This window comes from Tauraco erythrolophus, chromosome Z (assembly GCF_009769465.1).
Source record: "Tauraco erythrolophus isolate bTauEry1 chromosome Z, bTauEry1.pri, whole genome shotgun sequence".
Lineage (NCBI taxonomy): Eukaryota > Metazoa > Chordata > Aves > Musophagiformes > Musophagidae > Tauraco > Tauraco erythrolophus.
In genome coordinates this window covers 86,053,534-86,069,683 of record NC_141496.1, presented here as the reverse complement: position 1 = coordinate 86,069,683, position 16,150 = coordinate 86,053,534, and the positions used below count along the sequence as shown (strand labels likewise).

At 43.2% G+C, this 16,150-nt stretch overlaps 1 protein-coding gene across 1 annotated transcript; it reads right to left on the bottom strand.

The window, feature by feature from the left end:
* Positions 1-624: 624 nt before the first annotated feature.
* Positions 625-14,529, bottom strand: PLIN2 (perilipin 2). The gene is made up of 9 exons (XM_086628804.1): positions 14,441-14,529; positions 12,161-12,217; positions 11,886-12,081; positions 11,156-11,238; positions 10,379-10,664; positions 9,873-10,057; positions 8,986-9,120; positions 8,007-8,297; positions 625-1,475 (listed from the first exon to the last, which is right to left on the bottom strand). The coding sequence occupies exons 2-9, from the start codon at positions 12,188-12,190 to the stop codon at positions 1,341-1,343; spliced, it is 1,341 nt and encodes a 446-aa protein (XP_086484930.1). The 5' UTR covers positions 12,191-12,217; positions 14,441-14,529; the 3' UTR covers positions 625-1,340.
* Between the last annotated feature and the right edge of the window lie 1,621 nt (positions 14,530-16,150).

Genomic DNA, 16,150 nt, shown 5'->3' with positions numbered 1-16,150 from the left:
CCCCTTGTCCTATCAGTGGACACTCTTGTAAAAAGTCCCTCCCCAGCCTTCCTGTAGGTTCCCTTCAGGTACTGAAAGGCAGCTATTAGGGCCCCCCGAAGTCTTCTCTTTTCCAGGCTGAACAGAGACCATTTTGGCGCCGGATTGCAGCGCGCAACGCGAGTAAAGCTCACGGCGGCGGCAGGCTCAGCGGCTCAGGCTTTTATTCCAAGGCATTTCAGCGACGGGACTGCGACATTCTCACAACAACCGCGCAACAGCAACGCAGCGAGAGAGCGCGGAAAGCAGCGCCGTGGAACACCTCCGGGAGGGCCGCGGCCATCCCCGCGGCATTGGGGCGGCCAGGTCTCCGCAGCAGGAGTCCGGCCCGATCCTCGGGGAGCAGTGCGAGGATCCCGTCCGATGCCGGCCCGGTTCCCGTTCGCCCTGGCTCTTGCAGCGGTCACTGCGTGCGAGCAAACGCAGGTGTGACACTCCGTAGCAAATGTTTGACTGACGTTTTATTTAAACGTAAAAAGATGATCATCGCCGTCACTAGAAACATCCCCGCCTTCAATTCTCTTTCTCATCGTACAGTTTTCTTCTGTCCCACATCTGCTTGTATCTTTTTGACTTCCATTTTTGCTTACTTTTTACAGTCTCTTCACCTTTCTTTTTTTAGCTGTCATCCTTATTCCTAGAAAACTTTCCTTTTAGAGCATTCACCCTCTTATAGTCTCAGGCCCCACAAATGATAGCATCAGGGTGGCCAAAATTTCTGCACACAGAAGGCATGTAGAGAGAAAGGGAGTCTTTTTGTGCATAAAGCCCTCTTGCCAAAGGGAAGCTCTAAGCTTCTAAGCTCTGTCGGTACAAAGCCTAACAAAAAGAACCTGAGAGAATCTGAGACAGATGAAGTCTCTTACCCCTTCCAGCAGCAAGGAGGTAGATGCAGAAGTGCTTTTCATGTAGACTGAAAGGGGAAATTGTGTGGGAAAATCCTCATGAACTCCTTTTGTTGGCAGCCCTTTATGCAAAGCACTGGAGTGTTCTCATGGCTGCTGCTAGCAGGAGAACAAATCCTCAACGAAGATTAGATCAGCTGGATACACTGGTTAGGCTATACCTGGCTTGTAGAATGGGAGCTTGACACCCATGCTAATGGATTAATGCAGCATGCATTCCTTAGGTGGAAGAAAATCAGAATCTTGATGCAGCTAAGTGAAGTAGTAGTGATTAAAAAAAAATATATATATATCCCCAAAATCCCTAAGCTAGGCAGGTTTATCATTAAAAAGGAAAAGTATAAGTTAAACATGGCAAAAGTACATTGTGTCAAAAAGACATTTTTATGCTTCTCTTTATTCAGCTCTTTGCCCTGTAGTGTAAGGGCCATTTGTGCGTGAAAAGTCCTGTTGATCATCTTCATCCAAACCCAAAATGTCTGGGATATCATCTGACTCTGAAGACAGGTCTGTAATAGTGAAATCTGGAACCTGCGTAGGAATGAAATTTCAATCAATTTTAAAGTAAAACTAAATAAATCTGTGCAGTACTCCTCACTGAAGTCAGAAGACCAAGATACTCGGTATCTCTAGAAAACAAAACCAAAGTACTAAATACAAAGTGAAATATGCTCAGTCACATATGAAACGCAAAGCATTAAGACAGACCAAATACTATGCAAGACGTAGATCAGTTGCTTAGGAGACAGGATTTTATAGTAGAGATGGAACAGAGCTGGACTTAATGGAGTGTATTTAGTGAAACTGGTGACAGGAAAATTAAGAAAGGACATTTTCAAACTTATTTTGCCTTTTTTCTTTCCTTGGGAGCAACAGGCTATACAAAGGAACCTGCCCTGAGGAGCCTGTTACGGATTGCTCTGTACTGCTCTGTGTGCCTATCACATCAAACCTTTCCCGAGGAGACAAATATCTGGAACTGCAATCCCACTTTGGCTTCTGTTTTAACTGCATGTGTAGTATTTTGTACTGTTAAGCAGCACCAGGTTTCAGGAATTGCCAAAGACATTAGTGGATATGTGGATGTTACACACTTCTAAAAATGTTGGCTAAGACACTGAGGAGCTTAAGTCCCAACCCTTAAGTCCCCTTATTAGGACTTAGATTACTTAGGCACTTCTGAAAAATGGGATATAATTAAGCAGTAACTCATACCAAAAGTTTTTTGCCCTAAGTGAGAAATAACTCTAGTTTGATTCACGGTTAGCTTTGATGTCGGTGATGTGATATACTTGGAGCCAGGCACATTATCGGCACATGACGATTGCTGCACGCTAACAGGACTTTGGTTCTGCACGTACAAAGCAGCAGCAACTTGAAGAGGCTTGTAGGCATTTGAGTAACTAAAGCTCAGTGCTCACTGCAGAAGCAGTCTTAGTCCATTCCCTAACTGCAGAACACCTTGCTTATGACTTTTATGAATAAAAGATAGTATGCGAGACAAATCTGTGCGTTGCCTGCGATGAAGACATGTCGGAAGAACAGAGAACACATCAAAGGATAAAGGGATTACTGTTTCAGCTATCAGGTTGTAGATAGCACTGAACGTGAATCACTCAGTTCCTTAGAGAGCGGGTAGCCACAGGGCACCAGGGATTTATCAATATTAACTAAAACTGAGCTTCAGAAGAACTTAAGCAGCATGTCACTTATCAGTTGCTAGTGTGAATACAATGAAATGTGTAGAGAGCACTTGGAAAACCTAAGCTTGATCAAAATGAGACCAGTAATCTTTGTCTCCTAAAAAATCAAAAGGCACTAGGAAGGTAGTTCTAGGAAGTAGGAAGTTCTTCTACCAGCAAGAACTGTCTTGCATCTTTCTGCTTATGGCGGTTTACCTAAAACTTTAACTACTGCACTTAAGGGAAATGAGTAAGTTTTCCCATCATCAGCACATGACTGTCTACTGCATGCTGCAGTACAAATGGGGATATCTTAGGCCAAGCAGCCCATGTGCAAACTAGTTTAAAGATGTGCCCAAGCAGATGGTTTACACAACTTGTTTTGTTTGGTATTTACACTGAGCACAGCACATGACCATGTTCAGTAACTTTGTCTGACCAGTGATAATTTTCACTATATCCTGGGTTTAAGACACTCTTATTACTTATATCTATGTTGTTCTCACTGACAACAGGATAATCACTGGAATTTAAGTTCGCGCTTTCTTCATCTCCTTAATGCACGCATTATAAGCAGTTGAATCCTTTAACATTCTAGTAAGATGCTCATAGTCATGAAAGAACTTCAAGTTAGACTGTATCTGTCAGCATCAGAGTAAGCCAGGGTTGGTGTCAGTATGCTTTATCTCAAGTTTGGAACATGCTAAATTGTGTTAGAACAGCATATTCTGACACCTGCAGCAGTCTGACTAAAACAGTGCAAAGCCCTTGGTGTTACGGGGTTGCTTAGGTGAAGGACTTTCAGTTCCATATCACTTTTCACAGTTGATAGGAAGTTAAAACAAAGCAGTAAGTCAATTCTTGCAACAAGGACTCTTCTTCGTCTCATTTCTCCAGAAGATGCAGTTAGATCATTTACACAGAATAGTGCAAAACTTGCAAAATCCTTGCATGGAATAGTGCAAACATACTTCAGTGTCTTGCTGTCTTCATATACAAATGTTAATGTCAATGCTAACTTTAAATAAATGCATCTTTTCTTGCTTAATATATTTTCAGAACTGAGCCACTAGCAATTCGAGAGATGGTTCTTATTTTGGGCACTTTCAGAACAAATATTTATTTTTAGTCATCAGAGACCGTATTATCCAAAATAAATAAAATTTCCATCCTAGTATGAAAAGAAATACATTTAACAAAACAGTGTGCACAATACCTCCAGCAAGCTGTTTTATGTAAGACTTTCTGATCATGCAAATGACCAACAGATTATGCTTAAAAATAAGTTAGGTTCTGTTTTCTTTTTTTAATTAGATGGCTTATCTAAGGTTTTGGGTGGTTTTCTGGTGGGTTTTGGTTGTCTGGGTTTGTTGTGGGTTTTTTTTAATAAAGAGAAATAATTCATCAGTTGTTTCTTTTAGCCCATTTTACTAGCTATATAGTATTACTGTAAGTTGCAGTTTGGAAAAGATTATTGCAAAAAAGTCATCTTAAGGAACGGGAAAGATTTCTAAAGCTTTCCACTTCTCTTTAGTTTGATGCAAACTAATTATATCCCTGCAACTCTAGTCCTTATACAAATCTTCCAATTGCATTTGACCGTGTATGCTGCTGTAAATATGCGTTTGTGAAACTTTTATGCTATATGGAGCTATTTAAAAATGTTTATATTTAAAACTTTTGTAGCAAAGGATTACCAGCACTGACAGAATAATAGTTCTCTGTTAAATGAGCCTGGGAACAGGAAGTTCCAACTTCCAATGTTTCAATATTTTAATGAATGATTTTTGAGTGATCCCTTAAAGAGGAACAATCACTTCCCGAATTCGAAATAAACCCTCAATAACCTTACCAGTGACAATTACTTCGTTAGAATTCTAACCTTAACCATCCCGGATTTTGCATGACTAGCAGCCTTTGACACGGTTCCAGCTCCTCTAGTTTATCTGCCTTGCTGGAAGTAGGATCAACTATTTCTTATAATTTTGAACATATCTGGCCTTATCTTTTTAAAAAGGTTCCAGAGACACTTCACAGCTTTCAAGTCCAAGCTATATCCTCAGAAGTGTCTTCGGACTAAAGAGCAAGCAAGTTTCTGTGCAGTGTAGCTGAGCTGTTTGATACATGCAACCACAGAGAAACAGGCAGGAAAAATTCATGAGCAGCCTCTGCTCTGTTAATATCTTTGGTTTTCCCTCTTCTGTTTGAGAGTTTTCAGCAGTTATTAGCACACACTTCAGCTTCAGCCTACTGTGGCAAAAAAAAAAATCCAAAGACAGCTTTTGAAAGTGTCCATATCATTCTTGCCTTCAGCAGGCATTTTAATAGTCTATTTATGCTAAAGAAAACCACCAAGTTTGCTCTGTAGACTTGTAATTAGACTAGAATCTAGGGGTAAACTGTATTAGATTACCAGCAAGAAGATACCCATGCAAGCCACAGTTGCAAATCAGTTTAAACATCCAGTGCTGTCCTTATTAGGAAAGTCTAATAATTTCAATCCAGAGACCCTTATTTACTATAATAAACCAGGAACATACTGATTAGCTGTTATTCACCCCTCTTTTCCTCTAAAGAATGATTCCTAATTCTACTGGGGGGCGTGGATAGAAACTTAAGACACTTTCGGTGGCAGGCAGGAGCCAATGAAACAACCACGCACGACAGCATGATACAGGAACCTGTGTACTGTATGATCAGTCCAACCATCCAGTAAGTATTTAACCAGACATTCCTCTGTTTGTGGCCACTAGTGTAGGTCAGCTGCCAGAAGTCAAAGTAACTTTTACACAGAAGCCACCCAACAGTGCATGATGAGGGAGAAATGATTTGAAGGTCTAGGCTGGTAACATTTTTTCCTTGCTTTCTACTTCATCTGCTTTCTGACATTTAGTGAAAGCTGGACAGTCATCTAAAAGAGTACGAAACAGGAGTGCAACTTACAGCAGAACAGAGATATGTATTGCTCTTGCATTAATACTAGATGGTGCTGTTTATTTCTCAGTCCTCACCACACAGTGAACAGTCTGAATACCTTATTTGATTGATCACCTCAGAATGAAGGTCCTCAGCCTGCAGATTCTAAAATACATGTAAGAATGTGAATTCCCCTCTTTGAACTGCCAGCTGTCGCATTCTGTTCCTGAGCACCTCTACAACTGTGGATGCACTCTACAAATTTTATTACAAACTGAGATGAAAAAGGGATATTCTCTGGTTGGACTTACTGAGTACTTAAACAGAATTAATTGCTGACAGAATCCTGCAAGTCCTAACTCAGGCCCTAGCTAGAAAGGAATATCTCACCATCTCATGTTATGTTAAACAGCCCCCTTACAAAAAAGTATTTTGAGCTGGAAGTTATGAAATCTTTATCTGTAATCCTCTGTTGTTACAATTTAATTTAATATTGTGGTTAAAACAGTCTTCCTAACCCTTTTAGACCAACCATGACTTAACAGCTAAGCCAGCCCTCCCATTAGAAAGCTGGACCACATGTACTTAGCTTCAGTGCCTGCACTGCATCAGGTGAAGGCACTGTCCCACACAGCAACACATCACTGGGTGACCAGCTTTCTTCCAACTCCAGTTTTGTTTCACACTATTTGGAGACCACTTTGAAAATGGTGGCCAGCATTGCTACACTAAGTGATTGCAACTCAGAAGTTGCACACAGGGCATGCACTAAGAACACAGGCACAACTTACCTTGACAGCTCTAAATCAAGAAAGCTTATTTCTTGGTGGCTGTAATTCTCTTCCAGGGGAGGGATTCACAGGATTTATTGAGGAACAATTTCACCCAAGTAGCTGAGTGCTAGTGTGCATTATTCACTCAAGTCCAAAAGAGGGTAAATAAAGTTAAATAGGTTTAAACTAGTGTTTTCCAATGAGGGTATATACTGTCTATAGGAAGCCAGCAGCCAAAGCAGGTAGCCGGCACACAGAAAACCTATTGCAAAGGCAAGACAGGTTGGGTTTTTTGTCCGCATCCTTCTCTTCTCAACATTAGAAGATCCATCAGCTTATGGCTTAGGTCACCATTAAAAGCAGGCAACAGCAAGCACCAAAAAAGCAGCAGTAAAGCTAAGACTGAGTGGAAAAACACAAAGGAACTCAAGGGAGGAAGGAAATGCTGCAGCAATATCTTACCTATCTATACATACACACAAATACATTTGCAATGCATGTCTACTTCATTTGCGTTTCAAGCTTTCCCAAGCTTGCTTTCTGCTGGACCCAGTCTGAAGGAGTCAGAATAGCAAGTTACATTTGTTTTAAACACCACTGAAATCGAGACAGACTTTGGCTACTGAAGCATTTATTACTAACATACAAAATGAATTACAAAAAGACGACTACAAAAAACCCAACAACCCACACGACAGCAGGCACCTGGGTACAAACAGCATGAATCTTGTCTTTATAGTGCATATTAAAAAAACTGTATTGATAATGATTTGGTCAGTCACTCGAACAGGATCCCCAGGGAAGTGGTCACGGCACCAAGCCTGTCAGAGTTCAAGGAGCATCTGGACAACACTTTTAGTCATATGGTTTAGTTTTACGTAGCCCTGCAAGGAGCAGGGACTTGGACTCGATGATCCTTATGGGTCCCTTCCAACTTGAGATATTCTGTGGTTCTGTGGTCAGGTTTACTGTGTTATACAATAGTTAGTTGATAATGTTAGCACTGTCACAGCATTTAAGTAACTCCAGCTGACTCATTCAGAAACCCCACTTTCAGCTTTGAAATTCTGCACTCACAGAACTTTTACCACAAATTGCGTAGCAGTAGAATTTTAATCAATCAGATCCACAGTAATCAAACGTATAATCTGCAGCAAACATGGAATTTAAGCATATCTAGCTAGACTGCAGGGCTTTTAAAGGCATTTCATAGTATGCAAGGCTTTTATATCATTCTGCCACAGATTAAGCAACAAATCAAATGCTTTTAGCTATGGTAGGTTTCATTTAGACTAATGGTATTAATACCATTAATAGGCATGGTGAGGTTTCTTAACTTGACAGACAAACAAGGCATTTTGACAACTGTAAGCTGCCAATATTCAGGCATTCAAGCCAGTTTTAGTTTTCAGAGTGGCTTAACTACACAGGACAATACAGCCCATGTGTGACAGTGTCTTTTCTCTGTATCATTCCCCTACTCCTATGTTTACGAATTTTCCTCCAAGGCTTTTTTGACAGCTACATTTGTTAAGGCCACTTGTTTGGTCAGTCAGCAGAGTACATACATGCTATGCAGTTTATTCAGTAGCGTGTTCAGGCTGTTTGTCTTTCTGACTGGAATTTTTCTCTCCTTCACCTTCGCTCTCAGCATGCTGAATGCCAGGCAGTTGTGGGTAAAAAGGACCTACCAGCCAGTTGAGCGGTGTGTTGTTAACAAGATAATCCATCACGTCATCCAGAGACTCCTTCATTTTCTTCAGTTGTCCTTTGCTAGTCATAAGAAAGCTGTCTGACAATTCTTGGAAGGAGGATGCTGACCAAAATCTCTGGTAGACCTCACCTGCCATTGAGCCAACACTGTAAACCTGATCCTGCACATTCTGTGGCAGCCCCTGTAGGCTTGAGACCAGTGTGAGGCAGGTGGTCTGAAGCTGCTGAGTGAGGCTCCGTGCAATAGTTAGAGTTCTTGACTCAATGTGCTGGAAACAAAAAGCATAACAGCACATTAGCATCTTTTTCTGACTGCAGCAGCTTTATGTTCATGAAGATATACAACGAAGCAAAGTAAAGGGGATGTAAGTAAAACAAAGCCATGGCAGATGATAAAACAGGTCTTAAGTCTGAAGAGTCAGAGACTTAAAGTACTTGATATTTCTTCAGTGCTCAAGTACTTTGTGGAACAGAAACATTGGTAGCTTCTACCCAGCGACAGATAAGCAAGCTCTTGTTTCAACTCTGGATAAGAAGTCACAGCAGGTAAGTATATTCTAACCAATGAATTACTGTTTAAAGCTACATGTAAGACTCGGTGAGTCTGGGCCTAAGACTGCTCTGTGCTAAGAAATTTTTATTTCTGTTCTGGCCATATCAGATAAGTGAGTTCTAGCCGATATAGACAATGGATATCCCAACACAGCTTCACCTGCTAAACAGGATGAGCACTAGGGAAAGGAGAACGAACCCCAGAGCGTTTGCAGGAAGTAGGCTCATTTAAGAGCTGGGCATCCTCTAATTTTCATAGTAGTCACTAGTCAGCTGCCCTGATTCCACATTTGCACATAAGCTTCTGTGCTGTTAAGCTGCTGTGCACTTTGAGGACTGTTAGTTTGCCAGTACCTTGACAATACACCATCCACTTATTTCTGGTTTACATTTACATCTATTTACCTCAGTGCTATGCAGTTCGTCACCATCATTTTGGCCTGTATTTTTCTTCCATTCTACCCAGGATTGATAAAGCTTTTCCTGAGCATCAAGAAGTTTCTGATTGGCACTATTCATGTTCTTTCTGGCATACTCGATCTGAAATACAGCCAAATAAGGGAGTAAAGCAAAGAGTCCAAACAGTTCCATTAGGGCTACCCTACCTTACCTGCCTTGTAACCTCCTTTTAAAACACTTCAAAAGTTCAGTATAAAAGACTTTAGGGAATATAAGCATGTGTTCCTTCTCTTCAAAGAAGGGAAAACTGGAAGTCGTTTTGAGATGTTACGTAGTGTATTCCTCTGACTCAACTATTTCCCCCTCCCCCACTAGCATCCTACACAAGGATTTGAAAGTATATAGAAGGCCATGCCTCTTTATGCACAGTTTGTCCTGTACATAAAGGTTCATTGTTAGGATAAGACCACTGAAGTACCGAGGAATGCTCAGAGACACCCACAGCATGAAGAACAAGCCCATAAAGAATCTGACATTTTCTTAACAAAAAGAACTTAAAGGACTGAAGTGTTTCTGAATCGCAAGACACTTTCTTCACTGAAGGAAGTCCATGTCAAACCCAGCACTCCAAAACAGGAATATCATTTTGAACATGTCACTTCCATTTCTGCAGTGCTTAAAATTACAAGCAATTGCTGGTTAGTTCACAGCACAGTCTGATTTAGGATCTCTCCTGAATGGTGGTGAAAAGCTCTCTATGGGAAATGCTTGATATTCAGAAAACACATTTAGTCTGCGAGAGCAATTCCAGTTTTCCTATGCCTCTTTCAGCTGTTTTCTGCACTCGGTGCCAACGTTTGCTCTTTATACCTCAAGCAAAAGCTTAAACTTACCAGACTAACAGTGTGGTGGAGCTGAGAGATTGTCTCCTGGCTTTTCTGTTTAGCATCTCTGACTTTGTTTAAGGCTTGTTGGTAGGCACGTGTGCGGACTTTTGAAGACAGGGATCCTAGTCTAACATAGTAGCTTGGCTTTTGAATTCCAACTTCGAAACCTTCCACTTTTGCAGCTTCTTTCTCTAGATATGTAGGAAGGAAGTAAATTGACCACTGGAAGAAAACTTAAGAACTCTAAGGCAATTTTATTTGCTTAGTAACAGCTAAATATTGGGCTTGGTCAGTAGGCCTTTAGCACCAGGGTAGGCTGACAGACCACCACGTGTGGAAATTCCTACTTTCACTCTGCTTCATTGTGAAGATGCTAATACAACCAGTAAGGCAAAAGGCAGTTTGGAAAGCCTGTGCCCCCTCACCAGTATAAGTAAGTTATAAACAAATGATTGCTTGCTTCTCTCCAATACAAGCATTCCAAACAAAATCAAACCTTGAATTGGTCTTACCTAGTTCTGCTTCTGTAAGTGGGAGATACTGGTCTACAAGGGTCTCCGATTTAGTGAGAGCACTGTCCACTCCACTGCTCATCATCTGCACCACACGACTTCCCAGGACAGTGTTAATGCCACCATTGACGACTGACTTGGTCATTTCTACACTGTCTTGCACTGCTTCTTTAGTCTTGCCCACAACTCCAGTGATCGTGTGAGCAACAGTTTCCTTGGCACCAGTCACAGTTGTTGTTACGGCTTCTCTGGCTCCAACAACTACATCCTTGGCATTGGCAACAACCTGACACAGGAAACAGGTTGATTCACAAGAAATATTTTCTAGAGAGAGCTACATAATCCAGGAAATATAAATTTAGGCTAAAGCTTGTACAAGCATTGGTTATCTAGGAGTAATTCTGCCCTGAAAACACATGTACAAGACAAAACAAGATATGACACTGCCACACAGCCTTCAGCTCAGTAAAATACTTCAGTGTATGCAATTCAGGTGCTGTATTTGCTTCACACTGAGCAGGAAAGAGACAAGAACTCAATTTTTTTTAAAAAGGTGCCCACCAGTGAACAGCAGCTATAGATAGATGTGTCAAATGGTGAGCAAATATTAAAAAAAAGCAATGAACAATTCTGCAGAAAGAGCTTTTATTTCCTTATTGCTTCTAAGCTGTGCTTCAGGCATGGCTTACTGAAATCTGTCTCCCTGCATTTTTAGGGATAATAGTAAGGAAGGTGTATAGTTCTTCCACTTAGCATAGGTACAGGGAAAGAACTTACCTTGTCAGTGGGTTGATTCAGTATAGGCAGTCTCTCTTCAATTTTGTCTAGACCTATACACGCATAGTTGTTGGCAACTACAACTATAAAAGAAATTACAATAGTTGGCTTTAATTTTTTGTTTTCTGCTTCGTATAAATAACTCTAATTGAGAACTCTTCTTGAAACAGAGCTCATGCAACAATGCTCCTAAAGTAGTTTCCTCCCCTTTTGAGTGAGACTCAAGGCAGTAAAGCCCAAGAACAAGGCAGGTTTACAGCGCCAGAAAAAAGCTCACTTGCAGGCAGAGAAAATCCATTTGATACTTTACAAGCAACTGTTAGAACAAGCTGAAGCACCTGGCCTCCTGCCACTTCGTGAAACCAGGCTCCTGGTTACAACAGCCTTGTGACTCAGTTGCCAAATTTAACCACAAGTTGTTCCCAGTGGGAGAACGCACAAAGTAGCATTTGAAACCAGGTGTTGCGCAAGAGACTGTAACTATCCCGCATATCAAGAGGAGTCAACCGGTCTAGTATTACAAAATCTGCAATCTGCTTTGGATTATTAATTCTTTGTTGTTAAATCATACTCATCTGTAATCAGTTACCCAACAAGCCAGGCAACAGGTCCAGTGAGCTACCTGAAAGAGCACTCCAGACCAGCAAGACCATGCTAAGCTGTAAGTGCATCTGCATATACAAAGCAATCAGTTGAATTACAGTTATCAATAGCTCCATCTTTTCCTTACTTTGTGGTTCCAGTTTCTGGATGATAGGCATAGCGCTTGTCATGGCTACCGAAGTAATCGTCTTCACTCCTTTCTCTGCTATCTCACATACTGACTTCAGGTAAGGATGGTTATCCTTTGTGGTGATGTAAGCTGTGGAGACCATGTCATAGGTGGAGCTCACCAAGGGAAGGTTGACAACCCTTGATACAATGTTCTGTTTAAAAGAGAAAAAGGTTTACTTGACTGCTATTTTTCCAAATTAGACATAAACTACAGGGTTAATTCAGACTTACCTGCTGCGGATCAATTGCTGCCAACGCCATTTTTTCAAGTCTTAAATCTTACACAGCCTGTGAAAGAAGCATATCTGAGTTACAGCATCCTCATATCTACTTCATCTAATCACCAGATTTTGAAACTAACAGCCCTTTTGTAATTAACCTCATTGATCAAGGGGATTAGGACACTCACATTCTTGCATATGGGAATTACATTTTATCGAAACAATTTAGAAATCCAAGACCTTGTTTCCTCATTACTTTGGTTTAGGCAACACAAGTTGGGCACGTGCAAAAGACAGGCTTTAAGTTACAGCAGTTCATTGCAGAATCACCGAAGAGTTACTGACTAGGGGATTGATTTATTTTTCTAGAAGAAATAGACACACTCAGGCTTATCTGTTGAGCCAGGACAAAGAAACACCAGCCAACAAGTCACTAAAACTCTAGTTTAGGATGACTAACTCAGATGAAGAATCCACCACCAATATCTTTAATCAGATTAGATCCTCTGTTAGCGTAAGGGGGTCAAGTTTGACATTCAAGTCATCATCGGTGTCCAAAACTTGACAATACATGGAAGATTGAGGTGAAGTACTCTTTCCAGTAACCTCAGCTCAATTTTCACAAGTCATCCCACTAAACTGAAGGAGTTAGTTATCTCTAGTGCCATGCATGATGCCCACATAGGGCTCCCCTGCTCACTTTGCTCAGAAGTTAGCACTCCTTTAAAAAACAGAGCATAGGACTTCCCCGCTGCAGAAAACAACTCTCCTTTATGCTCATTTAGACTTAATTATTACCCATCCCACACTGATACAGGCTGCAGACACCAGTTATTCAACAAGCCTACGCTACTCAATTACTTTCCAACATGTATTCCCATGGAGAAAATACTAACAGCTGTCCCCACAGGAACCCTGTAAAAGGAGAGGGTTATTGCAGTACCACACTAGGAGAACACACAGAAGTGCACTGTCATCCTGTGCACGCATGCAGACTGAACTGAATCTGCAAGAAGCGCTTTTTGCACTGATGGATTCCTATGACACTCAAGTTCCAGAAGAACCTGCACACATGAAGGCAACAGAAAGGCAAGCTAAAAGTCGGTCCTCAAAAGGACTGCAGTTTTCAAGTCTTTCTGCTAGGTTTGTCAAATAGCCAAGAGCAGCTTTCTTCCTCATACGTACGATGATACTAAGAGGAGCTTGTGAATACTCTGCCTGGAGTCAAATGAAACTTCTCCCCGTTACATAATGGGGAACAAGGACAGAGGCACACTGTTAACATTTTACAGGCATATTTGCACATATTAACACACATGCCATAAGGTGACGCCTGTAATGAGATTAACTACCGTACGCAGACCACACAAGCATGTAACGGACAAGGGTTACAGCAGTAACAGAGAAGTTTTTCTTTTATCAAGTATCTAAATACCTCCAGTACCATGTTATGTTTCTCACACAGCATGACAAGTCAGATTTCTCGGAGTACAACTGAAGCTCACTTTGAACTGCAAAGCATGCTGCAGAACAGGAGAAGCTAACAGCGCAGCCACACACGGCATGGATTTGGATTTTAATCCCTAAAATAGGAAAGTCAGTCTATGAAGTGATTCCTGCTCTTGAAGGCAGGGAAGATAACTAGGATCTTGCACAGCTTTGCAGATCCCTGGAATAGTTTCAGCTCTGGCAAAAGTCAGACCCACTTCACTGGAGCGAGTGACCGAGATGCCTGAACCAAAGCCCACGGTACAAAAGCGTGTTTCGGAGACGGTAAAAGATCCCGAACGGGCGAGTTAATAAAGTCAGCCACAAATTTAATTTCTTCTTTCCTCCCTCGGTACGAAAACAAGCCAGAGACTAGAAGGCAGCACGATGCGGCACGCAGAAGGGCCAAGGAGCTTGCTCCGGCCAACCGCGGTGCCCAAGGGCGGAAGGCGCCGCTGTTTCCAGGTGTCACCACGCGCCTCTCCAGGGATGGGGCAGCCCAATCCCTCCGCCGCGGCGGACCTCCCGCTCCCGGGAGTGCCTTACGCAGCGTACCGAAACACGCCGGGATGGGAGGCGCGGAGACCGCAGGGGCGATGGCGGAGGCAGCGGCCAGCCGGAGCCGGAGCCGCAGCTCCCACCCGCTCCGCCGGGCTCCACCATATTGCGGAGCCCGCTCCGCTCGGCGGGGGGGGGGGGGGGGGGGGGGGGGGGGGAGCGGGCGCCAAGCGCTCCCGCCCCGCTCACCCCTGCGGCCGGCGAGAGCCGGGCCGGGGCGCCGCGGGCGGGCGGCCGTACTCACCCGGGGAGGAAGGGAAAAGGAAGATCCGCCGCCGCCCGGAGCAGAATCGTCACCGCCGCCGGTTCGGGAATCCCGGCCTCGCCCCGCTATTTATGGGGAGCGGCCGCCACCGGCCGCGCGCCGCCCGCGCTCTCGCGAGAGGAGGGCGCGTCACTGCCGCCGCGCGTCATGGCCGCGGGGGGCGGGGCAAGGGCGGGGCGCAGTGCGAGTGCCGGCTCCACGGTGCCGGTCCGGCGGCTGGGCGCGGCCCTGGAGCCTCGTCCGAGAAAATACATCGTCACAAAGGAAGCTCTTAGGCGCAAGCACGAGGGCCGGAAGGAGTGGTGGGTCTGGGCTTTCGGGCGGAGCTCATGGGCGAGCGGCCCGGCCGGGAGCAGAGAGATTGCGAGCAAAATGCGCGCCCTCTTCCCTCACGCGAATCTTTCGGCCCATCGAATTGGGGAGAAAAAAAAAAAAATGAGGCAAGAGGTTTGGCTGTGTTGGTCTTAAATTCATCGCCTCTCTCCCTTCACCCAGCACCTCTCGGCCGGCACGTGTCCCGCGTGCGGCTGGAACATGGGGGTGAACTGGAACGAGGATCCGCTGACTCTGAGGCCACCATCCGGACACGCATCCCTTTGGGGATGAGCTTTCCTGCTCAGAAAGGCAGACGAGCCTCAAGTTTTCTCCTCCAGCGCCGCAGGTTCGGTTCGGCATGCTCACAGTTAATCGTTATCAGCAGATTTCAACACGCACCGGGCAGGCAAAGACGCCCTTCACTTCTAACCTGTAAACAAATGGGATGCACACCACAGTTAGGGATATCTAACCGGCAAGGAAAAATAGTTGTGGGCAAAAGGTCCAAATCCATATTTACAGTTAAAGTTATATTTAGCTCGTTGCTGTTGTAGTGACAAGAGGACAGCCTGACAAGAAAGATTCAGGTCTCGAGTAATCATGCGCTACCAACATGTACAAACAAATTCTACTTGAGCCAGCCATTTTTGCACAGATATTTTTCCTAAAGGAAATTTTAGCTTCCTTCCCAGGAAACATCAATTGTTTTAATGGTTACAAACCTCCTTATCTCTGAGCCACAGAGTACAAAAACTCCTTTATATTGTTTCTGTGCCCTTAACTAAAGTCAGCCATACAGATTCTGTTTTCACTTCCGCTGCTTAAAACAAATAAGCCTCTTTTTGTGCTCAACAATGTGACAGGACAACAATTTCCACCCATAGAGAGCAGTGCAGTAAGGAATATCGGCACCTGCCCAGGACAGGGGAAGAAGACATCTTTCCTCATTGAACTGACTATCGGTCTGAGGTCTACCTATAAGGAAGAGAAGACTTCTTGCAAAATCTTGCAAAATATACAAGCTGTCTATTCTTATTATTTCCTTATTACGTATAGTCACAAGTTACAATATTATAAAATGTTCTTTGCTTACTGCTAGAGAGATTCTGACCCTTGTTCCCACAGAACACCATCTTCCTGGGGTGGGGGAGAGAACATCTTTTTTTTTCTAGCCCATTTCAAGAAGACCTTTCCAGAATGGTCGTTCAGTTTGCTTCTGTAAAGAAGTTACTTCTATCTTCTTGTTCTAGAGCAGAACAGATAGAAGACTACTCTGGAATAAAACAGGAATTTTCACTTCTCTGAACTGCTTTATTATTCTTCTATTAGGATGCATACCAAACACTTTACAGGCATTCCACTGTCTTCTTTACA

Coding starts and splice junctions, on each gene's coding strand:
- PLIN2 (XM_086628804.1), bottom strand. CDS start 12,190: ATGGCGTTGGCAGCAATTGATCCGCAGCAG. Junction 11,239..11,885: donor CCAGAAACTGGAACCACAAA/GTAAGGAAAAGA, acceptor TTTCTTTTATAG/TTGTAGTTGCCAACAACTAT. Junction 8,298..8,985: donor ACGAACTGCATAGCACTGAG/GTAAATAGATGT, acceptor TTTTGTTTCCAG/CACATTGAGTCAAGAACTCT.